Here is a 27,773-nt window from a genome sequence, read left to right as displayed (position 1 = left end):
AAAAAACGGCTTGGCCCTACAACGCTAATCTCTCTAATGGCACACACTGTACGGGGGGTGAATTTTTTTCTAACGTGACGGTTAAGAAGATATTAAGATTATGAGTTTTGCCCAAATAAGGACATGACTGACGTGACTCCCGGTCGGGAACACACAGCCATTGGCTAAGAGACTCACACTACGTCACACTCTGCCTAGTTGAGTTCCGCATTACCAATATGGCTGCTGCCGTCGATTTGCTTCAAAACAGGTCTCAGGAACAGATGGGTGACGTCACGGATACTACGTCAATATTTTTTACAGTCTATGGTTCAGAGAGAGATTTCAAATGTCAATACTACCCCTCTCCACCAGGTTTTGCCTACTTCTTGTGCGCATTCTATGAGGAATTAGTGGCGGCTTCCCAGCCAATCAGGACGACGTAGTAAGGGCCGCCACTTGACCAATCAGGACAGAGGGTAGGAGAGTAGCTCTGATTGGTCCGTCATAACGGGAACAAAGGGAATGATAGCATTGCTTGATACAAAGTCTTCGGAAAACACAGAGATTTCCCCATAATCTCAAATTAGTTCACTAACTGATTGATACCGATGGGTATTATTACTTTTTTTTCCAAACCCAGCACAAAAAAAATAACGTTTTTTACCCCATTCCTACCAACTGCACCTTTAACGTAGTTTTTGGTTTATCATATTTACACTGTATTTGTTGATTATATCTTTAAATGTCAGTGGTTACTGAGATCACAGGGCACCACAATATATATGTATCACCCCCACCCCCGCACCTACCCCCCTCCCCTCGGACAACTTGGTTCATCCCACACTACTTCCTCGTTTCTTGCGCATGCCCACTGAGCCAGTCTCTGTGACCACAGACTTCCGCTGACAGGCTGCTGTCACACAGCCACCATGTTATCCCATTCCCGGTGTCTCACCAGGAATTTCGGCCGTTCCCTCTCTGCCATCCGCCAGGTAGGCAACAAAGAAATAAAGTGCTGTCTGTTCTCCCCCTCGTGTGTGTGTGACTCCTCGTGGAGTCTCTGCCTTGTTATAGAACTCTATCACAGCTAGCTTTAGCATTAGCCTGCAGGCCACAGGCCGTAACATTGTGAGCCAAGGACAGTCTGACTCTTCCCTTCACAAGTCTCTGCTGCAGTCTCTTAAAGTTAAGAGCAGTCCTCAACTTCTGTAGTAGCTGTGTCGTTTTGACATGCATGTTAAATGTGGTTTATACACGCAGAAAGCAGCTTGTCCATGTTCATCTTTAATGCGAGCTTATTCAATAATATTGAAAAAGCTAGCTAGCATACTAGCCACACTCATCTGTGCAGACGGTGAGGTTAGCTTTGTGCTTGTAGCTGTCAGGCTGAGGTCATATGGAAGTTGAAGGGAAAAGATCCTCCAGTTTAACTCACCTAAAGACAGATCATGTTTGTTTTCATTGAGGGTGTTTCTGTCTGTAGCTGCTTTTAGAAGCTGAGCCAGGATAGACAATCCACATTTTAACTAAGTGGTAGTATCTCATTGACACCTGTCAGAACAATCATTGAGGATTCAGACTTTTAAGTAGGGTTTAACAATTTTATTACTGACCTTTTACTGCAATATTTATTTAAATGTTGTTTTATTATTTTAGTAATTTTAAATATTTTCTTATCCTATTTTATTTATTTATTTATTTATTAATTCATTCATTTATTCATTTATCTATTTATTTATTTATCTACTTAGTTGTGTTGGTATTTTTAGCCTTAGATTTATTTTCAACTCTTATCCTTACCCTTTTTAAATCTATTTATTTTAATTATTTGTATCTTAATTTTGATGCTTTAACTTATCATAATTACTCATATTTTATTGTTGGTGTGCATTAGTCTCTATTTCATTTCATTTTATATTTTAATTTTTTTTATCATTATTATTATTATTATTATTATTATTATTATTATCATCCCACAATATGCCTTGCTATTAACTTATTTATGCTTCTTTCTAGTTTCTCAGTAGCTGTAAAGCACTTTGGGTTGCATTTGATTTGTATGAAAGGTGCTATATAAATAAAGCTTGATTGATTGATTGATTGATCATTAGCCGGTAGTGTAGCTACCTATCTGTTCTGATACAACGTATTATAATGCTTCAGCTTGTTCAGTTCTCAGTCTGCTCAGCACCCTGTTTGTCAGATCATTTGATCGATCATGTCAAAGATCACTCTCTGTTGGGTACTTGTGACCTTTGACCTAGAGTAGCCTGTTGACTCCTTTAAATGTCCGTATTCACAGCTCTATTTGTTATTGCTAAACGTTAACTTTATGTTATTTTTCACTGTTAAGTATATATATAATGTCCAGTCATTTAATGCTTGTAAAATGTAAAAGAGATAATATTCTACTAAAGTTGCAGACATTCTGAGATGCCTTGTTTTTTTTCTTTCAGGGGAATAATGTGTTAGCTCGTCGGGCCACTACAGGTATGTCTGCTTATTGTTTGAGTATAATGTCTTTCTTTCCAACTTGCTGTGTTGCCGTAAGCTTAAAAAAAAGTAATTCAACACATCTCTTGATTCTTGTCTTGCAGCTCTATCCGTTAACCCGTCTGTCACTCTCGACTACCACATGTAAGTAAATCAACTCCTCTCAAAACCTTGAACTAGAGAAGAAGAGATAAAAATGAACAATGAAGTTCACTGTCAGAATTTAAGAATGTAGTTCACTCTTGGTTTTTAATTTGTAATTCATTCTTACCTTAAACATCATAACTTTGCAGTTTGTGGAAAGCAAGAATTAAACTGATTCAAATTTAAACTACCTGTAACTCTGCTTCTCCACTGTGAATGTAGCATGTGTTTCTACATTCACATTATTAAATATGAATCAGTATTTTTTTAGCACTCTTGGATGTTTTTTTTAAATTTTGAATTATTTTTTGTTGAAGTGTTATTTTCCTTTTATTTCTTGTTTCTATAGAAAAACTGATCCCCGGTCCAGCGTCTTCCAAATCCAGTACTTCAGGACCTCTGTAGCCTACAGTATGTTTCAGCCTCTGTACCTTCAGATTCTAAACTCTTCTGAATATTTATCACAACAACTGGTATGGGGAGTTTGAAAACACATCTCCTTTCACTTGTCTCTTTTCTCCAGGGGATGAAGTCGTCACAGTTAAGACCCCTGCATTCGCAGAATCTGTCACAGAGGGGGACGTGAGGTGGGAAAAAGGTAAATCATTTTATTAATGAACATTAAAGAGTCATTGCTGTTTAAGATATGAGTCAAATAAGTAAGCCTGCTTGTTCCCTGGATACTAAATCCATGTTCTCCTTCTAGCTGTTGGAGACAGCGTCTCAGAAGATGAGGTGGTGTGTGAGATTGAGACTGATAAGGTAAAAGCAAATACATGTTATACACAAGTGATTCTAGTTATATGATTTTATATTTGTACAGCTATTAAGTTATTTATACGCACACATTCATTAGCGTGACACCAGCCAAATTACAGAGTATTTACCTTTTTGTAAAGTCCCCTTGAACTGCCTGCAGGTCTGCTTTAAACTTGTTATTAATTTGGTGTTTTGATTCTTTTCTCTGCTCTCAGACATCAGTGCAGGTTCCCTCTCCTGCTTCTGGAGTGATTGAGGAGCTGCTGATCCCCGATGGAGGGAAAGTTGAGGGAGGAACTCCGCTCTTTAAGCTTAGAAAAGGAGGTTGTTACCTTTTTTTATATATTTTTTGTAAGATTCATAAAAGCTTTCATTACCAAGATGACTTACTATCATTACTTTTAACCTCTGTTTTTAGCTGTTGCTCCAAAAGCTGCAGAAGCTCCAAAAGCCGAAGCCCCAGCCGCTGCAGCACCCCCACCACCTTCTGCTGCTCCTCCTCCCCCTCCCCCACCCTCAGCTGTGGGCCCCATTCCCACCACTATGCCCCCTGTGCCACCTGTGCCAGCACATGCTATAGACAGCAAACCAGGTTAGTTGTAATGAGACAGCCTGAGTGTGTCATGTGAGAAGTGTTTTGCTTGACATCTGTGCTCTTGACCTTTAGCTTTCAGGATTAATCATTGTTCAGCTTTCTGTGCACAGTCTCTGCTTGCTAATAAACTGTGCGTCTGTGGACCCTGACAGCTTCTTTATGTTGTGTTGCTTAGTGTCAGCCATTAAGCCCACTGCTGCCCGGGCTGCTCCAGCAGCTCCAGCTGAGGCAAGTGCAAAAGGAGCCAGGACAGAGAGCAGGGTAGGGTGCAAAAATCACCATCACACCTAAATAACAATTCAAGTGAAATGTTTTAGATTTGTCTACTGGTCGAGTAAAGTCATAATTAACACCTTTCACTGATGGTTCGTGTTTCTGATTTAAGGTCAAGATGAACCGCATGAGACTGAGAATTGCCCAGAGACTGAAGGAAGCCCAAAACACCTGCGCTATGTTGACTACGTTTAATGAGGTCGACATGAGGTAGGAAACGCTAAATAAAATGACCTACATCATTGAACCTCAATGCTATTTTAGATAATACATGCGAACTACACTTTGCTGCAGTAAAACACATAAGTTGTAAGCCTCTGAAGAAAGAAGACCAACTTTTTAGAGTAAAGAAACTAAAATTTGATTTGATATTTCTCACCATGTTTGCTAGTCTCCATTCTTTTGCAGCACTTAAACAGAACACCAACTGTATGTCCGTGTTGAAACCAAACAACACTGGTTAACCTGGTTATAGATCAGAATCTGCCAGATAGGAAAAGCTTTTTGAAATGCAATATCCTCTTAAACACTGGAATGTAAATATTTGGTGGTAATGTCATCTAAAACGAAGATAAGAATTGGTAAAACAGATTTTATTAATTTACAAGGAAATGTTATTGTCTCCACTTGCCCCCTGTGCTGAAGAGGACACTTTGAGGATTTCTTTTTCCCCGCAAATGTGTGGTGTCAGCTTTCAGCTATTCAGGGTTTTCTATGTATCCTAATCGGATTGACATTGACGGTCTGGAGGAAGACTTCCCAGGCTAGGGCTCATCTGGAGCCGAAGGAGCGAGTCAGAGCAGGAGGCCGGAGCATCTGCGGGGGCCCACAGAGACCTGCGCGCTGAGTGGAAGAGCTGCCTCAACCGATATGGGCTTTTATGACAGCCCAATAAGATTTACAGGCTCTAGAAAGTGAAGATTTTTATCGCTTCTTCTCTCCTTTCTCGGAGAGTCTGTGTCTTGGGAGGGGCTAATTATGTTAGCGGAGAAACCCTAGAGCTTCAACAGGGTTAGAGACAGGAAAACAAACAATTAAAAAGAGAGATACAAGAGAAAAATGAGCAATAGTGAAACGATTAGCAGGACATTTCAATAGCATAAATACACCCAAATATGTAACCGCAGTTTAGTAACTATGAAAAAGCTCAGTTTTGGTTCTTTAAAGTAGATTTGTGAGCAGTATGTGTTTAACAATATTTATAAAACTAATCTAACAAAGTTTATATTAACCATATTTCTGTTTGTACAAAAACATTTTAAATACTGTTTTTTTGAGAACATTTCTGTGTGTTTCTTTTAGTTTTTGCTAAACATACACCACAAACATTTTTAAAAAAAAGTGACATATTAGTGTGTCTGTGGTTTCCATTTTTTGTTTTGAGTGTTCACTCAGATCATCAAATCTTGCTTTTTGGCCTACAGTTCACTTTCCTCCTCTCTTATAGACGGTTAACTTCTGCTTTAAACCTGCTCGACATATTGCCTTAATGATTAAATTCTAAGTTGATTTCTATATTAACATTTCTGTCTCTCTCTCTCTCTCTTTCCCTGCAGCAACATCACAGAGTTGAGGAAGACGTACAAAGATGCTTTCCTGAAGAAGCACAACATGAAGTTGGGCTTCATGTCTGCTTTCGTGAAGGCTGCTGCCTATGCCCTGTCCGACCAACCTGCTGTAAATGCGGGTACAGACTTCAACTTAAAAGATGTGAAAATCACTCTTTGTGGTTTTTCTAGTTAAGCTGTGTCTTTGCATGCCTGACATATCCACCACTGCAAGTATGTGTGGTGAAGAAAACATTTTTAAGTTTCAGTGTTTCATTCCAGAACCTCAAAACCAAAGCTAATTTATTTACTGCCTTCAGACCAACCTGACCTATTTAGACAGACCACAGTGAAGTGTGTGTGTGTGTGTGTGTGTGTGTGTGTGTGTGTGTGTGTGTGTGTGTGTGTGTGTGTGTGTGTGTGTGTGTGTGTGTGTGTGTGTGTGTGTGTGTGTGTGTGTGTGTGTGTGTGGGGGGGGGGGGGGGGGGGGGGGGGGGTCTGTTTCGATAGCTCTTAAAAATCTAAACTTCTGTGGGTTTCACCTTCAGTGGCTTTTTACTGGCACATACTATAAAATGTCACCCACGTTCTGGAAATGTAAATGGCAAGTGATGCAATGATTTATTGGCATCAATCTGTAATCTTTCTTTTCTCTCTTTATGTTTTTGATACATATTAGTCATTCTTTCTTTGTGTTTTCAGTAATTGATGACACAACCAAAGAGATTGTGTACAGGGACTATGTGGACATTAGCGTGGCTGTGGCTACACCAAAGGTGAGACAAGTACATTATGTCCTGATGTTAAGTGTAAGTGCTTGATGTTCCACTTTCTCTAATGTGACGGGCAGAAAATTGAGTAACCGACTTGTCTCTCAGGGTCTGGTGGTTCCTGTAATCCGAAACGCAGAGGGAATGAATTTTGCTGATATTGAGAAGGCCATCAATTTGTTGGGCGAGAAGGTAATATTTTCAAATTCACTTTTTAAGTCTTGTTTGTTGTGATTCTTCTCTCTCTTGTTTTTAATCTAAAGGCTTTCTCATCATGTGATTATTTTAACGGTGACCGTGTGTTATTGCAGGCTCGTAAAAATGAGCTGGCTGTTGAGGACATGGACGGAGGAACCTTCACCATCAGTAACGGCGGCGTGTTTGGGTCCATGTTTGGCACACCTATAATTAACCCACCGCAGTCTGCTATTTTAGGCATGCATGGCATCTTTGACAGGCCGGTGGCAATTGGTGGCAAGGTGAGATTTAGAAAATGAAAATTTTGTAATGGATTAACTCTCAGTTCATTTTTAAAATTACAACCAGTAAATGTATAGAGAGCGGGTGATTATGTGAATTAGAGTCCTTCAAGGTGAGTCAAGACCCCTTCTCTTTGCAAGGTTTTCCTTATCCTGTTGAGATTCTAATTTTTATGATCACCTGTTCAGTAACATTACCCTGCATAATACTCCGCTACTAACTAAAGACACAAAGTTCACATGAAATGCTGATTTAAAGTTGGTTATTTATATATATTTGATGTGTAGAGCTAGAGAAGTAGTCCCTCCAATTCCAGGGTTGATAGTGCTTCCATTGCAACAGACACTAATCAGCCTTTTTGCAGAAGGAGTGAACATTAAACTGAACATTTTAATTTACACTCAAGTTAAGACACGATCCCACGTAGCCCTTGTTTAGCTCAGCTGGATTAGGTACGGAGTCTATAGTCCTCGTCCCACTGGTTATAAGATACATTTCCTGTCTCTCTCAAGCCGTCCTATCCTATCAAGACAAAAATTGTGAGCCCACTTATTTGTTATGATTCGCATTACAAGACATTTAAGACCTCATTCAGCAAATGTCGCAACCTTTAACATTATTTAATGTTATCTCTACCGCTCATGGTTGAAGTTCCTCGATAGTGTTCAGAAACAGCAGTTAGCTGCATTGCAGGACAGGATCTTGCTCCACTTTTCCCTATCACAGAGGTGGTTTGGGCGCAGTAGCTTCGCAGGCTGCTCTCAGATCCATGCTCAGTAACTACAACGTGTTCCAATTTATTATGCAAGTTGCATTTTTGTGAATGTTATAAAAACTATGTTAACAGTCGTTTTCAAATTTGTTAAGAAGTCAGATAGTGAATATATTTCTTCAACCGTGGTTGAAATGATGCTTTTCAAAGTACGTGGGCTGTATTTTTAAATAAATGCAGAATCTGCAGAAATGAGTGTGCCAAATTTTTATGCAAGTTGGTGATCAGAGCATATAACTTATGAAAATTAAAAACTAGGCACCATTTTTAATATTCTATTGATTGAAAATAATAATATTTACTACAACTGTATTCAAACTTCAACAAAAAAAATACAGTTTTAGTAAATATTATTATTTTAAATCAATAGAACATTAAAAATGGTGCCTAGTTTTTAATTTTCACAAGTTATATGCTCTTATCACCAACTTGCATAATAATTTGGAACACGTGTAATCATTTTCCAGCTCCCAAGACCAGCCTGAGACGGTAGCTACCACAAGGATTCCCCTCGTTTTTTAATTTTTTAATTTAACCTTTATTTAACCAGATGAGAACCCATTGAGATAAGACCTCTTTTACAAGGGCGACCTGGCCGAGAGATCAACAGAACACATCAAAATAAATAGAACAGTTCAATAGTATGGAGCATGTATACAGACAGTGTGTAGAAACAATCAATAATTTAAAAGTGAAACTAATTTTCAAATAAAGTGCAATTCATGAACACAGAAAAGCATGTATTTAAACACAGGTACTGCTCTGTGGTCTGTCTTTCTTTTAAGATGGAGCCCAAGGCGTTAAGTGAAATAAAATCAGACAATTTCAAGTCCTTCTGGAGCGTATTCCACGCAGTAGGAGAAGCAAAACTAAACGCTCTCTTACCGAACTCTGTCCGAACACGGGGAACACACATTTGTAAAATGTTGCAGGAGCGCAAGGCATAAATCAGAAGTAGCCAATGTGTGTGCCTGCATACACTCAAGGACGGCCAGTCCGCTTTGACATACAGTTTGCAGTGATGTGAGGCGTGTGAGGCGAGTGAGGCGTGTGCAACCCGTGACAAACCTCAGAGCAGAGTGATATACACTATTTAAGGACTGCAAACATTTAGCCGAGGCTCCCAAATACAACACATCACCATAATCTATCAGAGGCAGAACAGTCGTAGATAAAAGAAGTTTCCTCGCTCTGAGGGAGAAATGGGATCTATTTCTAAAGGAGAAACCGAGTTTCACTGAGTTTGGAGACCAGGCTGGCTGTATGACCTTTTAAACAAAAAGCTCATATAGCTTGTCATGGGGTTTTGGCCAATCAGAATCAAGTATTTAACACAGCCAGGTCATTACCATTTTAGATACTTGTTTACCTGAATGAAATTCTGCAAACACTAAATATACATTATTTGTAGTTGAGCTCTTATGCTTACGTTCTGACCAGTGTGAATCCACACGTCACTCTTCTACAAATATGCCAGGATATTGATGTACAGAGGTTTAAATGACAGATACATATATCAGCTGTGAATCATTGCTGTATTAATCAAATCTCTACACAGTTTGACAAAAATTAAAAAAAACACTCACTCAATTTTCCTCTTATTGCCTTTTGGTTCTTCAGGTGGAGATCCGTCCCATGATGTATGTTGCCCTGACATATGACCATCGCCTGATCGATGGAAGAGAGGCGGTCACTTTCCTGCGCAAGATCAAGTCGGTGGTTGAGGACCCCAGGGTGCTGCTCCTCGACATGTGAGCCCTCGTGAACTCCAGGCCCAACCAAACAAACCACACAAACAGTGGCCGTACTCACCTGATGAACATTACCGTAACTGCAGTTGATGTATTGTTGTATTGGTTAAGTAGAGAAAAAAAAAGGATTTTTGGGGAACAGTTTGGTTGTGCACTGGACATTTGTAAGACTGGCAGTGCTCAGAGGTTTAGTTCTGATGTTGGGAAATGTTAGACTCTGGAGTCTCTGTGGTGCTGGTCCCTAGATCAAAACAGAGGATATTCTATAACTTGTGCGCCATATGTCATTTTCTACACTCAAGCAGAAAAATATTGTATAAGATGAAAAGTAAACAAACTGCATAGTATCATTTCATTATTTTGGAGGCAGAGAAGAACAATGAGCACATATGCAGCCATAAACCAAGAAACACTATGTTCTAAAATGTCCAAAGTGAAGAAACCCTCTGAGAGAATTTATGTCATCTGTTTTACAACGAGGAGATTCTCTATATGCTGTGTAAGAAAGACTATTTAAGAAAAAAGAAAGTTTTAAACAATAAAAGCTGCATTACTCGACTGCAGTCCGTGTTTTCTTTTTTGTGCTTTATCATCCACAAACAAGGGACTTGAGGAATATTTGATAATTACTGAGATCAAAAGCCGTCTCTAATCATGTTTAAAAGCTCCCCTCTGAAGTTTCTTGTGAAGTTGATATCCCAGTCTTGGCTTAAAGCAGACTCTAATGTATGATGTAGACCGAGGTAAAGTGGAATTAGGATTCTCAACAGCTGATAAAAGAGCATCCATAACCAAACACAAAGTCTCTATTTAAAGCAGCATGATGTTAAGTTACTCTTGTATGAGTGTGCTTGATGCTGGCTGTTAAAGATATTCAGATGAAGAACACAAAGATGAACACGTGAATTAAAAAAACAGGGATTGAGAAGCTGTAACAATTTATTGCCTCATATATTTGTTTTTGTACAATGCTCAATTGGAGATCGTCCCACATTTGTAATAATCAGAATTGAGTCTTGAATCGGTGTCAGTTATTCATGCATGTTCATGAAGGAGGTAAAATACATGTATACAGTAAAATGAAAATGTATCAAAATTGCATCAAAGGTACATTAAATTCCTATTAAGTCTCAGAAGTTCGAATAAATCCCTCTCTTTTACGTTTTGGAAGGGGCACTGTTCATCGTTTTTTCATTTTTGTTCTGTTCCAATTGATTTTGTCATTTTATTTTGGGAAGCACAAAAGTCTGAAGAAACCAGGACCTGCTGATGCATCCATTCTGCCACATGAGGATGAGGCTTTGTTCAGTTCACAAGCAGGACAGAGCGATCAGAGGAGCCGCAGCTGCTCCTGCTAGCAGCTCAGAGCTTTCCAGGAGACGGCGCTGAAGAAGGGATGACACTTGATATCACTGACACCTCCACCTCCAGAACCCAAACGATAGCCAGCATCAAACTGAAGCAGCTGTGGAGACAACATATGGGGAGAGGGGGATTAAAATCGGATCAAATCTAGGTGATTGTTGACTGGTACATTTCATAGGTAACAAAATCCTTGTGGGTGTCTGAAACTTAAAATCTGACCTCAGTGAGCAGAGAGGCAGCCGCAGTGCTCAGGTGGTCGGGGATGAGCAGCTGGGTGTGGGAGTGGATTCCTGCTGGATGGAGCTGCCAGAGTGGCTGGAGGCACAATGAGCAGAGAAAACACAACTGAGTGACAAAGTTCACATAAATCACACGAGCAGATTTTATTATTTAAGACTAAACATGCTTGTATTGTCTTCCCTTACCATTCCTGTCAGAAGTTCAAACAACAAAGCACCCAGACTCCACCAATCACACGCTTCTGTAACCCTGGATACACCACCAATCTCTGTCAACAATAAACAAGATAATTTTAGTTGTATTCGAACACAATACATGACACTAAGCTCATCATTGTATACCGTTTGCGTAAGTGAACCATCTAAAAATGGCCACTAGGTGGCAGATTACACCAAGGAGCAACCACCTCTCATCCCACCACAACAAAGACTGAACATTACCTGGAGCACAGTACATCTGGTCCATGGCTTTGGAGCAAATCTCTGACTGCACCTCGCTCCACTGGCCGAAAAAAGTCAAACACACCTTTCCTGCAAAAACATGAAGTTTGATCAAAATCGAATCACTGTGTGCCACATGCAATCATGGAGAGAAATTCAAGGAGCTCACCATTACTTGTGAGCAGAACGTTTCTAGGGTTGAGGTCCCGACAAAGGATGCCTTGCTGATGCAGACTCTCCAAAGCCAAAAGGATCTGTGCCCCCCAGACACGCACCTCTCCCTCAGGAAGCCCCCAGCAGGTCTGCATGGTCTTATCTGCTGACGGAGAGGTCTTGACAGGAAACCGGGGCAGGTGGCACCACCCATCCACCTCTATGATCTGGTCTTCCCCCTGAACTACTGACCCCTCTGATTTAAGGAGAACATCCTCTGACTTCCTGTTCGGTGGGGCTACAGGAGGACCTGAGGAGAACCAGCTCACAAATGATCTCTCTTTTGCAGGTGGTACCTTCTCCATCGGACTCAACTCGCAGGCTTCTACCACACCCTCGCTTGAACATGATCCCCCTTTGTACTGTTCCCCTGAGATTGTCCCCTGCTTTGCTGCAAAGCTGTGGCAGAGAGAGGCAGAAGAAGTCCAGGAGCTTTCTACAGCGACCTGTGAGTCTGTGTGTTCAGAAAATACTGCTCTGTCCGTGCTCCTGATGACCACCATTCCATTTGTTTCCTCGTTTGTTGGGCTGCTGTCCTGCTTTGAGTCTGTGAGCATTTCTGTGGAGCCAGCAGTCAAAACAGGCCCTTCATTAGTATCCCATGATGCCCTGCCACGGATCTGGGTTTGGCAATGGAGAGGAAGATGCAGAATGGCAGGCGAGGAACTCAAACCATTATATTCACTGTTCTGTGAGCCTGCTTTTATAAATGAGGTTTGGTTGGTATGAGGTGAAGTTGGTCCTAGTATGCTATGAGAATGACTGTCAGTCACTGCATAGGGGTTTCTTTTCTCACAGTTTTGTGCTGGATCAGCAGCTTTCCAAGCCACTTCAAACTCAGAGCTGCACTCCGTCAGCCCCATCCCGGCGTTCTTCGCGTACAGTCCTGACATGACATCGAGGGCCTGACTGACACGAGTGCAGGACAGAGGAAGAGCGAGTTGTTCCTGAGTTTCACTGGAGTGCAAACACAAACTGGGAGCTGGTGGATGGATGCGGGTGTCGACCTGCGTTTTTGTGGCGCCAGAATGCAGAGTAAGCCGTTCGAGCTTGGTGTAAAATGACGCTGCTGAGCGTTTGTTCTGCAGACAGCCTGTCTCCTCGATGTAGGAGTGAGTCCCACAGCTCTCTACACGCTGCTGAGTCTCATCCCATGAAGTGGGGAAGTCCGTATCCGCACTCTCGTCGCTGAACTTGACTCCTGTGCTCCCCCTGGTGTTGTGCTGGTAGTCTGTGCTGATTGTGGGCGAGGTGTAGCTGGTCTTCATCTTGATGCTAGGCTGACCGGAAGTGAAGCATTCTGGGTGTTCCTTGGCTTTCTCGTTTCTCAGCTTGTGTAGCCTGGAGAAAAGCCTCCCACCTTGGATGACAAGGAAAGAACCACTGGATCAGACACAAGAGCAATGATGTTTTTCACTGCTAATGCTACTGGCTAACTGAGCTTGATGGCTTAGTACTAGCTTGTTACTACCAGGCTATCAGACTTTATTTATAAAGCGCTTTTCATACAATGACATTGTAACACAAAGTGCTGTACATAAAAACAACCTAAAATAGAATAAACTAAGAATCCCACCCCCAGCCCCGACCCCAAACCCAACCCACAATCCTAAGGTTAAGAACACAATATGCAACAATAGTAATAAAAACAATAAAAATAAAATGAATAAATAAAATAAAAAAGAAGTTGCTGAACGAACTGAGGAAACACTCTCATGATATCTTAATGAGGAAACACTGGAGGTGAAATAAGATGTTATATACCCAACACAGGAAATTAAAATCAGCAAAATAAAATACATTTCTATGATAATAAAACACTAAAATATTAAACCATTAAAAGAAAATAAGACACTATACTTAAAATAAATAAACAAATAAGTACATAAATAAATAAAGTAGAATAAAAGTGACTACATTTTGAACTAGATAAATAAATAAATAAATAAATAAACCTGTTAAGAATAAAACTCAGCTAAAATCGAGGCTAAAAAGGTAGGTCTTGAGTTTGCTTTTAAAAAAGTTGAAGCTCTGTGCAGCCCTCAGATCTTCAGGTAGGGTGTTCCACATGCGTGGGCCGTGATAATAAAAAGCTGCCTCACCGTGGGTCTTAGTTCTTACTTTTGGTACAATTAAAAGTCCACTACCTGAAGACCTGAGGGCTCTCACTGGCTCATATGATAAAAGCAAATCTGATAAATAAGAAGGCCAAGACCATTAAGAGATTTAAAAACCAATAAAATAATCTTAAAATCTATTCTAAAAGATACTGGAATTTAATACTAATAATACTAATACTGATGTTGAAGTGTATCAGAACACAGTGGTTAACAAACCTTTGACATGCTCCAGATGCAGGTACACAGCATCCTCGCTGACATAATACCTCAGCAGCTTCACCATGTATGGCACCCCCTGAGGGATGATGGTTGGCTGGTCCCTGCTCTCCCAGCTTGACTTTACCAGACTCTGAAACAACACAAACACAAGGCGACTGATCTTTTTAGAAAAAGAAAGTGCATCTTTGCAAAAGGAAAAAACTGTCAGACATGGTTAAAAGAAAAAATAGACTCACTACTTCTGGTGCTGACCCTTTAGAGATTAGTGCTGTCTGCTGCATTGTCTATGCAGTCAGTGAAATCTGAGGTGCACTTGCTCTGGCTAAAAGGGTGAGAGCTTTCAGGCAGATCAATGCTGCATGATATCCTGGGAGACAGGATGCAGAGAGCTTCCTTTGACTGGCCTGCCACACAATACAAGGATGGGCTCGCTGCCAGAAGGCAACCCCAAAACATATCTGCTATCAGTGGATAAATGTTCACCACAAAACTTTCTTTAAAGCTCCTGTGAGGAATATTTAGCTGACTGAAATTTATATTGACGCTTCTTTATGAGCTTTAAAGGCAATCAAGATCATCAGTGACAAGAGTGGTTATTTTTATACAGTTATTTTAACCCACTGCCAGGGTAAGTGTCATAAAGTGTTTGATAGCATACTGAATAAACAGCCTTGATTTGCATTTTCCATGGCATTGTCTCTGAATGACTGATTAATTTGACTGTTAAAGGGAGGTAGGGGGAGATTTATCTCTGCACTAAATCTCTACTTACACATGGGCAGGAACAATAAGCAAAGAGATGAGAAGCACCACTTTTTCCACAAGGGTCACCAAAAACAACACAAACAAAAAGTTCCTTATAGGAGCTTTAATCTAACACAGAGCAATGCCACATTTTGAACACTGGACTGCCTCTCTGATTTCACTATCCATGGAGAAAACGTAAACACTGACCTTTACAACAAAAGTCTCCTTGTTGACCATACTTTGGACGATCAGGACCTTTGGAAAGGAAAATATCATGCTCAAGCTACACAGTGACATAGTTACAACTAAGTATGTTCAAAACAGAGCCGACACAGATATCAACACACTCAGATTGTAAATGTTAGAGTTCAAATAAGTCTGTCTTACCTTATCAGTCACTCCCACCACTTTACACATCTCCAGGTCCTCCACAGGCGAACTCAAGTGTCTGATTGGACGAAACCTTAGACTGCTATAACCCTGGACATAAGAGTCACAGAGGTTATCAACTGGAATACAATGAAGCTCTTTGCGAAGAGACATGCAATTTTTCCACATATTTGGACATGTTTAAAGCTGAATACGAAACAAACTGGCCCTTAATACATCTATTATAAGAAGTATGACTGGAGGTGCTGTTTTATGCCTCTACATACTAGAAATACTGACAATGTAACTACACCTTATCCAGTATTAGACGTGACCCCCAAAACATTGCAATTATAATCACATTAAGAGCAAATGATCGCTATTTTAAGCCCTAATCACGATTTTTTTTTCAAAGAACAAGGATGATTGTTTTACCCCCAAATGAGAGCTTCCTTTTCCGAGGTTGTCCTGCAAATGTGTGATGAAGATTTCCTCAGCTCTCTTCAGATACTGGGTTGTTTTCCTCTTCACTGCCTCCCTACGCTCCTTGTTGGGATCCACTGTAAAACATGAAGCACTATAAGACACAAATAAAGAAATAAAACACACTGCTGTGTGAAATGAAACAAAGGACACCCTTGGAAACCTCAGCGAGCTAATGACTAGCATAACTTCCTGTTTTTATTCTGGTCCACATGTTTCCCATCACATGTCTCCTGCAAACACGCCTCTTCATATTCCCTATTACACAGTATTACAAGTCTGAAATGCTTGTCTGAAAGGCCTGATATTTTCTGCTTACACTGAACTCCATTCAGAAGCAGGTCCACTCCGTTCTTGTAGTAACTGAAAGCAGCCTCATAGTCCTCGTTGACCTCGCTGTCCAGGGCCATGCGGATCTGCTTGGCCGCCTCTACCAGGTAATCCCTCTTCGCCATCGCTGCCTTGTTTTGGACCCTTCAGGGACCAGATGGGCCTGAGTACAGCAGAAAAATATAGTGTCGATTCAGCTGGACTAAATTCAGACACCGCAGGTACTCATGTCTGCTTTACCTTTAAAACAGAAACTCAATCAGCTGCTGCATGAATCACTCTGCTTCTGTTTGGCTCATAAACAAGATTTAAAGTCCATAACTGCTAAGGTTGGATCTCACCTTTGCTCCCTGGTTTTATCGACAGCAGAAGACATCTCTATCTGTTGTCACTGGCCTCTGTGTGTGTCTGCCCCCAGCAACTCGACTCAGGTCTGTGCAGTGGAGCATGATCATCTGAGCGGGCGGAAACAAAGAGTTAACCTACAGATCAGCACAGGAAGTGAGTACAGGCTGGTGTCTACTATTTTTGATAAATGGAAAGAAGCAGAAATGCACAGGGTTTAAAATGACAGAGAGGTGACGCACAGCACTAGAGAACAATGTTCTGTTCAAGTCAGGTAAATGAGGTTGTCATTTATCCTTACATAAGTGGTGAACCTTGAAGATTACAATAGAGAATAAGTCATCGCTTCATTATTGCAGCTATACATGCAACAAAAACATGTCAGTGATTTCTACATTGTTGCTGCATAACAATACACCCATAAAAGCACACAAATCACATGAAATGGATTATTTCAAAAAGGGAAATGCATTGTTTTCTATCAAGAGTATTAAAAAATCCCCAAAAATGTTGGTTTATATTTGTAATATTTACATGATCATAAAGGCAGTCGAGGCTGCTGCAAGCAAGTACATATGATGCAATACACAGATGTCAAATTTAATGGGGTTTTCTTCTGAATGTGTCTGAAAAACAAACATCACACACGTAGGCTACACACCCCATCCTGCTTACAGTCATGGAGGCGACATCCTCAAAGGGATGTTATGAAACACAAAGCCATCTTCAGTCTCCTCCATCACCATCCACCCTCCTTCAAACATGCACTCCCTTTATACATGACCTAGCAATCCACCATTATAAAAACAGGAATAAGTGTCACCCTGTACCTGATGTGAGGCGATCATGCTTGGTCCCTCCACTCCAGCAGCTACAGCAGCTACAGCGGCAGCAGCATCATCATCATCAGCGGCAGCAGCAGCACAAGCAGCAGCAGCAGCACCCGTGTCTTCAGTCGCTTCAACGCACTCCTCTCAGGAGCAGAGGAGGGCTCTGTGATGAGAGAGAGCTAAGGCGAGGCTGCTGATTGGCTAAGCGTGATGTCACTCCAGGGTACCATCACACACAGCCCTCTCACTCCCCTCCACCTCCACCCCTCCTCTCTTCCTGACAGATGCTGGCTGATTTAAAGAGACAGTACTGTTTTTGTGTGCACTGACTAAGGGCCATTTTCAACTCCCAAAATGGATTAGATGTTTAGCTCTTAGTGTCATCTACGACCAAATAGGAAAAATGCTCAATTTATGAAACATGGTTTGCAATTTTTTGTTTGATGTCTCACTTTCACTATGAATGCAGGGAAAACCCAGCCCAGAATCTATAATCTTCCGTTTCTTGGCGCTCAGTACCAGATGGAGCCAGGCTCCAACCACAGCACAAAGGGGAGTAGTTTCTACCCTCAAGGGAGGGCCGGCTTACAGAGGAGGGGTGGCTGCTCTGACATGGAGCAGGATGGAAGGAAAGGAGGAGAGGGGGGTCCTGACATGTATCAGATGATGGAATCTTATCCAAAAAGCAGGAAGGGAGGGATCCTTTTCACCACAGGGGTTTGTGATTACTTGGTTGTATTTTTCCTGCATTTAAATTGAGAAAAAAAAGACACCAATTCAAATGCGGTAGTCTTGGTGTCATATGAGTAATAGATCTCCTCTGTCTTCAAATCTCCAGGCCTGGTGGCATACATGACCCCACACACCATACAAGCATTACCTGCAAAAGGCTTGTAAGCACTGGCGGTCCATTCATCCTCAACACCAAATGATTTCTCATCAACCTTAGCAACTACAATTTTACTCTTGGCCTCCTCTGTTGCATACATTACCCACAATCCCTTTTCATCAGCTGAAAAAGCAAATGTTTCGCTTGCTTTCGTGATTTGCATGTGACTAAAAACTGAAAAGGTCATGTTTAATCTGAACATTCTGAAAGGATTAGCAGCCTAGGAGTAAATAGTGTTACCATGGACAATGTAATTATTCCCAGTGTCTATGTAGCCTCAAAGCCAACTTGCTCTTACAAAGCAGTATGCATACAGACGACAGTTGTCAGTGGAAAACTGTATTAACCATTCTAAAGTTGCTGTTGTCCGTTCAATTGTGTGATTCAATAACGTTAGTTCTGGATTTTGGGAAGTATTACTAATCTCATGTAACATAAAGCGGAACTATCTAAAGTATACATCCTGACAGGATTTAAACATTGAAAATATTTTTTTTATTTACTTGCAACAATATTTTATTGGATGTCACAAAGGAGTGCAACCCCAAGCAAGATCCAGTGGTGAGGCGGCTCAACGGAAGGCAACACCACTGCTGTTATGTAATTCAGGTCGGTGCGCCTTGGTTTCTTGTAGATTGGACACAGGTATAACTTTGGATCCACAGGGGCAGTGGAGTTAATGGCAAACCTGCGATTCACATGTTTGCCATTAACCTCAGCAACCCAAATTGCTGTGTGAACAGCACTTTGGGTTTGGACTCAATGAGAACGGTGTACTTCCTGTCCCAGCCAGCACCATCCAGGTACAGACCGTAAACATAAACTCCCTCCTGTTGAAGAAAAGCAGGAAGTGACAGAGAGAGGCATGACTCCTATCAGAGCAATCATGAGTAGATCACTTCTCACAATCAAAATCACCATCATAGTCAATAAGAGACAATACTGCATAATTCATTGCGCTGTTCATAATTAGTTGGTCTATAGACGCTATTCCTTTTTAACTTACTGTTGGTGGGGCTTTGATCTCCTCCGCTGTTTGCTTTAGAACTTTGTTGTGCAGGGGGACCATGTCCAGAGCCCAGCCTTTGTTTGCCCTTTTTACCTCTTGCGCATGAAATAGATTATTAGCTCAAGTCTTACCTCTTCATCACCTGAAGGTGCTAAGGTGGTCATATCAGACATTTTATCACCAGCAAACAACATGGCTTAATCACTAATGATCAAACTCAACACCACAGTTATTCAAACACACAATTAGTCTGATGTCGACTCTGTTCAGTGGTGGTCTTACTCTTGGGCTAAGTGTCTCTCACCCTGAGGGTTGAGGAATCCTGTCATCCAGAATGTTTTGGGCCTTCCTTCAAACACCCAGCTGTGGAACTCTTTGTTCTTTTTAAGAGACTGTTCACCAATGCAGGTATTGCTTTACAACCGCATGCATGAAACTCAGCTAACCCAGTATGATGTATAAAGAACTCAAATATCAAGGGGAGCTCTGAGATATTGTTTTGGGTAAGTGTGAACCTACTGGTGAGAAGCACAGGACTACATGCAAATTCTTCCTGGATCTGGATATGAAGTAGTCATAAAGGTTGTCAAAAGTCGGTGGAATACGAGAAAACTCCTTTTTCATCACGGCTATCAGGTTCTCGTGATTTCTTCTATCTCATCTTTGGCAAAAAGGTTTGAGACGTGCACACAGTTAATTGAAGCACATTATCTCAATGAGGACTCAGCTGGTTTTGGTGGCAATGGAATGATGCTTCTGTTGAATGAAGTCAAGTGATGTCCTTACCTCTCCAGAAGAAAGAACATTATTGAGATTTTCCAGGAAAGCCTCATCTTTGATTTCATTATCCATGAAGATGAAGGTGACGCCTTTCCCTTCGGCCCCAGCTGTCTTATACAACAGTTTCAGGTCATCCATGAAATTACTTATGTTGTACGTTCTAAAGGGAAAACAAAGGAGCGTCAAAAGCCTACCCTCAGTATGATTGTAAATATGTACAAATCGACTAGGTATGATGCCAAGCGAGTCAAGCTCTGTTTCCCTGATCCTCCCACCCCCACGAGCAGGGCATTGCCGTTGTCAGTTTGAATGATTCGAGAGATCTATAAGACAAATCTCAAACACATTAGAATGATCTATAGCTGACTTGAAGGGATCAGATTGGCTTTTTGACAGACCTTGACAAGATGAGTCATGACATACTTGAGGAAAACCAGATCCAGACTGGAGCCTGATACATCGTCAGCTTCTCTGACAAAAACTCAAAACTTGGCACCTAAGAGAGTTTAAGTTTACTCAGGTGATGTTGACATTATTCTGCAGCTTCAATCAAATATCTTATAATGTTCTTATAGCAGTTCATACCATTTCATACATTTTAGGTGCATCAAAACAGGCATCTTCATCTTCTTCTCCAGTGGGCTCAGGAGCATCTCGCAGGAAGTCCACAAAGTATGGTTCTGGATGAAGGTCTTGGACAAGGTTTGGGTCGATATGCTCATCTATCAAACAAGTGATGCTCTTCTCAAACCACTCTCTGTCCTAGGCGCAAATAAACCTTATGCATAAAAACAAAACAAAAATCAGCTCTTAACCTTCTTGCAATTTTTAGTGTTCTTTAAAAAGAATTTACAATAAATAAGCACATTGTCAGCAATCAGCCTCGTGCTTTCACTCTTGAAAAGAGCCAAAAGAGTGGGGATATCGTTACACTCCTTGGCCTTGACGTTTAACTTTCCTTGCCAGATCCTGAAAAAATCCCTCAAATTGAAGATGTAGTGGAACTTGGATGGTGTGGGGAGAATTTTTGCCTTCAACTTAAAATGATCATATCAGTTCAAATGTTTATCAATCAAATCTGTACCTATGAAAAATGTCACATCATGTTTGATAATAACCTTGGTCCACTGCCATAAAACCCTCCCAGCAGACACAAGACACTTGACCAAATCTGATATATTAGATTGTAAATTCCTGCATGAATGGAAATAGCCACAACCAATCACACCTGCAGACAGAGAGAAACAGAAACTGACGTGTTTTCAATTCAAGTGAGTTCGTCTTTGAGTGCCATAATATGAAACATGATAATATCTTTAACAAACAGCAGTTAAGTCCTCCAATAATTGCCTTCTGCAGCAGAATTGAAGAATAACAGATGGGTGGGTTCACAGTCTGACAGAGTTCACAGGTGTTATGAAATGTTTTCTTTCTCTGGATGGCCCACCTTGGTTAGCAGCAAACTGAGATGCCGATTTAGGGACACATGCTGAATGAGTGCAAGCAGAATAAAATGTGCTCGTCGGTTATCTACAAATCAGAAACAATAATTATTAACACATCCACTAATTCAAACCTGTTTTGAAGCCATGGAAATGAAAACAAACTGTAGAGTTTAGGAAAAGGCTGAATAAAACATTTCTAAAATGCAATTATCATGGAAAACAATTCACTCTGAGGTCAAGTAGCTCAAGATTTTCTTATTGAAGTGTTCAGGTTACATACAAGTCTTGATCTTGAGAATGTGTTGTAAATAAATTCAAATTACTTGTGCACAAGGCTTGTTTTTAGGTTTTATAGTTCAAAGTCCAATCAGTACATCAGGTCTAAGAGGAGAATGAGGTCCAGCCCAGCATAGATATTACAGAGTAGTGAATATCCATTATGGAGTTAGTGGATTAGGTTGTGGGTTTTGCATAGTGGTTACATGAGCTTCCTGTACAGAAGTGACGGTCCTCGAAGTGGGCAGCTTTTTTGCATGCCATTCCCCACTCTCTCCCCCCCAGTTTCCTATTCTATCCACTGTCCTGTCTCTAAATAAAGGCATACAAGCCTCAAACAAATGTTTTTAAAGTCTTAATACACCTCTTGGTAGTATCATTGAATTTTTTAAGTATAGTTTTGACCAACTGAAATCTTGCGTAACTGTCATCTTGACCCCTGTGTTAACAATTGAGTCAATACTGAAATAAGAGTGTCTGAATGACAGGACGATAACATTAAATGATTGAAATTTGAATTTATTTAATAGCTGTGACAACAAAGATGTGGATATCAGGCTAATAGAATTATACTTTTGCAGAGTTATATAAACAATGTTTGATGGTCACTTCACAGTTTGTGAATTCTTTGAGCCTTTATCCCCCCGTTTCATGGTTTTCTTTCTCTTCACTTTCTTGGTTTTGGGTTTGACCACAGGCTGCTTGGCATTAAGAGCCGGCCTGGACCTGGTAAGGCTGTTAGCAGTGGGGCTAAGCTTGCTGTGGTCCATCTCTGGATCAGAACGAACACCCTGGCAGAGATGGACTTGCCTGGAGCAGAGCAAGGGGACTCATCCAGCAGGTTCGGTTGGGAGTAGGATCTCATCCCTGAGGAACTGGTAGGATGGTAAGGCGTGGTGCCTCCTAACATGGGCAGGTGGATGTGCTCATTGCTCATATTGGTGACGGAATAATGGCTGCTGTTGGACATGACGATGTGGTGCCAGGAACTGAGTGGGGTAGCAGAGAAGTGCTGCGGGCCGCTTGAATCCTCTTTGCCTCCTCCAGGTGACATGACCAGGGAGCTGCGGGGCGTCACGGCCTCCACAGCGCTCTGGAAGGACTTGAGAATGCGGTCACTCTTCTGCTTCTCTTTCTTCTGACGGGACTCAACCTTCCTCAGTTGGCGGCGATGATCCCTCATCATCTGTTCCCTTGTATCTGCCAGTCCCCTGCACAGAAACATCAGAAAATACTATCAGCGTCTTGGACTGGCTGACAGGAAGGTGTCATTTAAGGTGACCATCTAGACAAATTACCAGCATGTAACTAAAACAAACAAGGTTCAACTAGAATCAAGCCATGATGAAATGAGTGGCTGTACAAATTCAGAAAAAGCTAACTTTAGCTCACCTGTAGTCTACCATTCCTGTCCTGTCACGATCAAGCCTCTGAATCAGCTCCTCAATCTGGTATGGATCCAAAGGAATACTGGATTGCTTTAAAGATGTCACAGAAAGGAATGGAAAATGTCACAGTGAAATTTTCTTCTTAAGTTGATTCACGAGTGCCTTACCTGTGGGCTGTATGTAGCAGATTAATGAGTGAAACTTAACAGAAGAGAGCTCTATGTTCATGATTTAATAAAATGGTGATATAACACTTCAAAAACCACTGACTGCACAGATCAATACAGCAATTTATTTAGAAACCTGCACTGCCTTCCTCAAGTCAGCAGTCGGGACTCGCATGGTGCCATCTTTGTCAATGTTATGGAAGAAGTCCCACAGACGAGGCTTCCGCTGATCAAAGTAATCCTTCAAAAGCATTGGGAGAAGACATTTTGAAAGAACTAATAGAAAATAGGAATGAACTTAATTTCATTCAGAATCAGAATCAGCTTTATTGGCCAGGTATGCTTGAACACACAAGGAATTTGACTTAGGTAAACTGTGCTCTCTTTGTACAATAGAAGATAGAAGTGTTCCAGTAAATCTTTTTCCATTCTCATATGGATTCTGATTTTTGGACTACCTGGGTAGCCAAACTGACCTGGATGACTTTCATTGGATCCACATGTTTTAGTGGTTTCTTAGCAATGAATCCTCCGACTCCTCCGTACTGCACATCACGACTGGGATGCTCCTGACATGTCACCTCCAGAAGATGCACAAATGTCTCATTTATCAGCACATTCTGCAGAACAAAAAGATCAATAAAGATAGAAGACACTGCCTCATTTCTTAATGTATGGATACATTGGGTGAGGTGTTTTTGAAAAGTTGAAAGTGTCTAAGTAACTCACACATATGTTGATCTCCTCTAGGGCAGTTTTAGGTGTGTTCTTCACCACATTGACCAGAGCAAGTGCTCCCTCTACTGTCAGAGAGTTGTAAGCCAGCTACAGGAGTGCAAGAACAAACATCAAATTGAATCTGTAACCATTCTGATAGTGCATGCAAAATTAAAACAATCTTGCCTACCCACCAGTAGGACCCTCAGTGTGTCATTGAACTCCAGACCCCTGCAACACCCTCGTTGGTGAGCCGGTTGTTGTTGAGATTAAGGTACACCAGTGTTTTTGAATTTTAATGCTTCTCCCATGGCCAGAGCACCCTCATTTCCCAAACCATTCCATGATAAGTCCAGATGTTTTAAAATCATGTTTACCTATACATGAAGCATAGGATTATATTTTTTTTAATACCAAATTAGGGATCAAACTCACTTCTTATAGTCATACCTTCAGTCCAGCTGACAGCACCACAGCCCCTTTCATCTGGATATGACTCCAGCTCAGATCCAAAACCTCAAGACCCTCATTGTTGGCTTAAAATGGAGTAAAGAAATATGATTCAAATAATTATTTTTCTATTGTGCTTATTGCTTTAATATTGTTCCTGTTAGTAGGGTAAAGTCATGTATTTGGTTACATCTAAAAATACATTAAGATTAAGGATTTTTTTCATACTAAGCAGCTGACCCAAATGTCCCCTTCTTTTCCACAAAACTCGTTATGGCTCAGGTCTAGTTCCTTTATTCTGGCATTAGTCTAAAGATCGATATGTAGAAGCACAATATTAGAAAAATAACTGAGTAGCCTGACATTACTTAGAAGGAACCACAAATGACATTAACCATGTTATGCTTACAGATAAGGCATCTGCAAAATATTTAGCATCATCATCAGTGAATCCATTCCCTGTTTGGACAAAATATTAAATGTTACAATATCAAAAGTTTATTGATGATTTGAAACAATGATCATATTCATGTATTTGTTAAATTACGGATCAGTAAGTGAACCTTGAAAAGCACATTCCCAGTAGAATTCTGGTAATTTAACTGAATGTTTCAGAGATTTCAGTGAAATATTGTCCAGCAGCATTTTAGCAACTAAAAGAAAGAAAAACACAAACTGGTACAGTTGCTTTTAACGCCACACCAAAAGTCACGCAAAATATCACTCGAAAAGCACGTCTGCCATCTAGCGGTGGATTCGCAGTATGGCATACCAGGTGCTGAATGGTGAAATTAGCTATAAGCATCTCCACAAGGTATTTGGCTCCCTCAGCTTGGATGTGAATGTCTGCCAGTTCCAGAGTGTTGATGTTCATATCAGGCTAAATAAAAAAAGAGGTAATAAGAAGTAAAAAAAAATGTCATAGCCTACACTTTATTTAGAACTTACCACTAAAGCAATAGCAAGTGCCTTGCATCCCAAAGGTCCCAGCCCGTGGTGGCTGAGGGTCACAGTTGGAGAATTCAGGTTTCGTATAAAATAGGAGACTGGCACGACACCCACTATCTTACAGGTCTGGAGGTACACTTCAGAAATCGACATCTCTGTTTGGCTTTCCTCTTTATCTAAAAAAAATAGTAAACCCATGATGCATTGGTCGCTTGTCCTGCTTCTATAAAATAAGTACATGCATGGATGTTTCACAGCAACAGTACATAAAATCATGCCTTTATTTGCATTGTTTGGGGAAATCCTCTAATTATCAGGTTTATACTGTTTCTTAAGCAGAGAATGAATCCTAAAGTGACTTGCTTACCATCTGACTCCAAGTCTGTTCCATCCTCCGTGTCCTGGGTTTCATTTGTAGATGGAAGTTCATCATCCTTTAAACAGAGGGACTCAAATGACAGTGTTGACATTGCTGTCAGATTTCAGATCCTATGTAGGCTACTGTTTGAAATCATTTTCTAGACAGAATGAGAGTAAAAGTCCTCAGTTTGTGTTTATTCCTGTGTGTGTAATTTTCTAACACTGAAATAAAATACGCCTGTGCTGCTAAGCAGGTAATTCTATCCATCAGGTAGCGAGTCATGAATAGTAGTGTTAATGATTTATGCTTAACTATTTACAACATAGGTTTTTTTTTTCTTTTTTGACTCCAACCAAAACTGCTTACAAGGCATGCTATATTATGTAATAATAATAATGATAATAATAATAATAATAATAATAATAATAATAATAATAATAACTCTATTTATATAGCACCTTTTAAAAAGTTTATAAAGTGCTTTGACAGACAAAATAAGGCTCAAATAACATAGCAAACATTTCGACAGGGAGGAGGAACTTTAACAATGCAAAACAAAATGCAACGCAAGAGGTATAAAGGAATACAAATTAAATAAATTAAACAGAATGAAGTGGTAGGAAATAGACCAGTAAATCATTGTTGAGAGGTTTTTCACGGATAAATAAATAAAATAAATAAATAAATAAAAATGGATAAGTAAATAAAAGCATTAAAAGGACAATAAAAGAGGTTTTCAGAATAAGAGGACGACAGCACATCGGGAAAATTGTTCAGGATAAATTAGGAACATTAAAATAATAAATAGATTAAAATATATATATATAAATACAGATTAGGATTTTAAAAAATACAACCAAAAGATATCCAATAGTAAAACTTCCACTGGAAACATTTGCAAGAGTACCCTACTGCAGGCAAGATGGCGCCGCCACAACATCCACACCGGAAGTCCATACCGGAAGTCCATACCGGAAGTTACAAAGCTAAAAACGTTGCAATAACACCCACACCGGAAGTTACAAAAATAAAAGCCTTGAAAAACAGGAACATGAACGCAAAATAAAAGCCTTCAAAAACACGTAGGTTTACGCGTAATTCTATTAACTTTTTTGCACTTACATTTTAATCGTATCAGTATTATTGACTAGTTGATTGACTCCAAAAGTGTATAGGCTGTTGAGAATTCAAGTTACTTAGAAGCCTGCACGAATCACTAAGTTATAGTGTTAACGTCTCAGCCATGCACAGCCTTTTGTTCCGAGTGTGTGTTGAAATACTTAAAGCTGATTATGATGCTGCCGTGATGACATCTGCATATGCCTCTCTTGTTTTGTCTGGGTCATATGTTATTTTATGTTGTGTTAGCCTGACTGTACCTCAGTACAGTTTGCTGTAGTGTTTGTTCCAAATTACCTTGCATGCTGTCTGCCTATGTGATCACATGTATAGATTAATGAATGAATGAAATACAGATCCAGAGTAGATCCACAGTCACGAGAGAAGAGCAGAATGTTATCTATGGTGCAGGGGCGAGTGGAGGAGGAAAATGTAGAGGTGTGTGGTGACTGTTTCTTTTTTAACATAATTTGTAACACGTTACAATGACACAGTGACAGGGGTGTTCATTAACCACAAGAACAAACGGAGGGAATGGTTTCTCCTTCTATTTTGAGACATTAGATGGGCGTAAACACTCTGAGCTTGTCAAACAGTTTTATTCAGATTGAATGCTTGATGCATGTACACCAATGTCTTAACAAGATCACTTTATTTGGCGTCCATGAAAACATTGAAGTTGGAACCTTCAATTAGAATGACTAGACAAACTCCAAATCAACATAAAATATTAGGACTAAAATATTTCAACTTGAGGCACCACTGTCAGCCACTGATGATAGATGTACAGTACACAATCCTGGGGAGCCTCTGTTGTTTTTGTGGTGAATATAGATCTCTGTGTACAGCTTGAGTGTATTTTCCCTCTTACTTACAGTCTTTTCCTTCTCATCCCCTCCCCCCACACACACTAACACTCTACATTATTCTGTTCTTCATACACAGCGGGATCTCTCT

The 27,773-nt window shown here is 40.5% G+C and overlaps 3 protein-coding genes across 3 annotated transcripts; 1 reads left to right on the top strand and 2 right to left on the bottom strand.

The window, feature by feature from the left end:
* Nucleotides 1–841: 841 nt before the first annotated feature.
* On the top strand, nt 842–10,129 carry dlst (dihydrolipoamide S-succinyltransferase). The gene is made up of 15 exons (XM_034674886.1): nt 842–974; nt 2,439–2,472; nt 2,580–2,619; nt 2,969–3,030; nt 3,143–3,217; nt 3,326–3,381; nt 3,594–3,702; nt 3,797–3,970; nt 4,149–4,234; nt 4,359–4,456; nt 5,803–5,933; nt 6,496–6,569; nt 6,672–6,755; nt 6,875–7,042; nt 9,436–10,129. The coding sequence occupies exons 1-15, from the start codon at nt 912–914 to the stop codon at nt 9,568–9,570; spliced, it is 1,389 nt and encodes a 462-aa protein (XP_034530777.1). The 5' UTR covers nt 842–911; the 3' UTR covers nt 9,571–10,129.
* Nucleotides 10,130–10,487: 358 nt separating this feature from the next.
* Nucleotides 10,488–17,396, bottom strand: rps6kl1 (ribosomal protein S6 kinase-like 1). Its single transcript, XM_034674884.1, has 12 exons — nt 17,268–17,396; nt 16,434–16,547; nt 16,082–16,255; nt 15,715–15,839; nt 15,298–15,390; nt 15,118–15,165; nt 14,161–14,293; nt 11,781–13,184; nt 11,612–11,701; nt 11,357–11,439; nt 11,151–11,246; nt 10,488–11,031 (listed from the first exon to the last, which is right to left on the bottom strand). Exons 3-12 carry the CDS (start codon nt 16,215–16,217, stop codon nt 10,921–10,923), a joined length of 2,319 nt encoding a protein of 772 aa, XP_034530775.1. The 5' UTR covers nt 16,218–16,255; nt 16,434–16,547; nt 17,268–17,396; the 3' UTR covers nt 10,488–10,920.
* A 4,768-nt stretch (nt 17,397–22,164) lies between these two features.
* LOC117806412 (leucine-rich repeat-containing protein 74A-like) lies at nt 22,165–26,002 on the bottom strand. The gene is given in 17 exon segments (XM_034675348.1): nt 22,165–22,462; nt 22,465–22,877; nt 23,059–23,144; nt 23,358–23,462; nt 23,698–23,841; nt 23,951–24,046; nt 24,133–24,176; nt 24,179–24,219; nt 24,221–24,315; nt 24,389–24,474; nt 24,617–24,637; nt 24,640–24,697; nt 24,798–24,850; nt 24,994–25,041; nt 25,091–25,268; nt 25,337–25,512; nt 25,704–26,002. Coding segments are annotated over 17 exon segments (1,938 nt in total). The 5' UTR covers nt 25,807–26,002; the 3' UTR covers nt 22,165–22,271.
* Between the last annotated feature and the right edge of the window lie 1,771 nt (nt 26,003–27,773).

This window comes from Notolabrus celidotus, chromosome 22 (genome assembly GCF_009762535.1).
Source record: "Notolabrus celidotus isolate fNotCel1 chromosome 22, fNotCel1.pri, whole genome shotgun sequence".
NCBI classification, from domain to species: Eukaryota; Metazoa; Chordata; class Actinopteri; order Labriformes; family Labridae; genus Notolabrus; species Notolabrus celidotus.
This window is presented reverse-complemented; position numbering and strand designations above follow the sequence as displayed.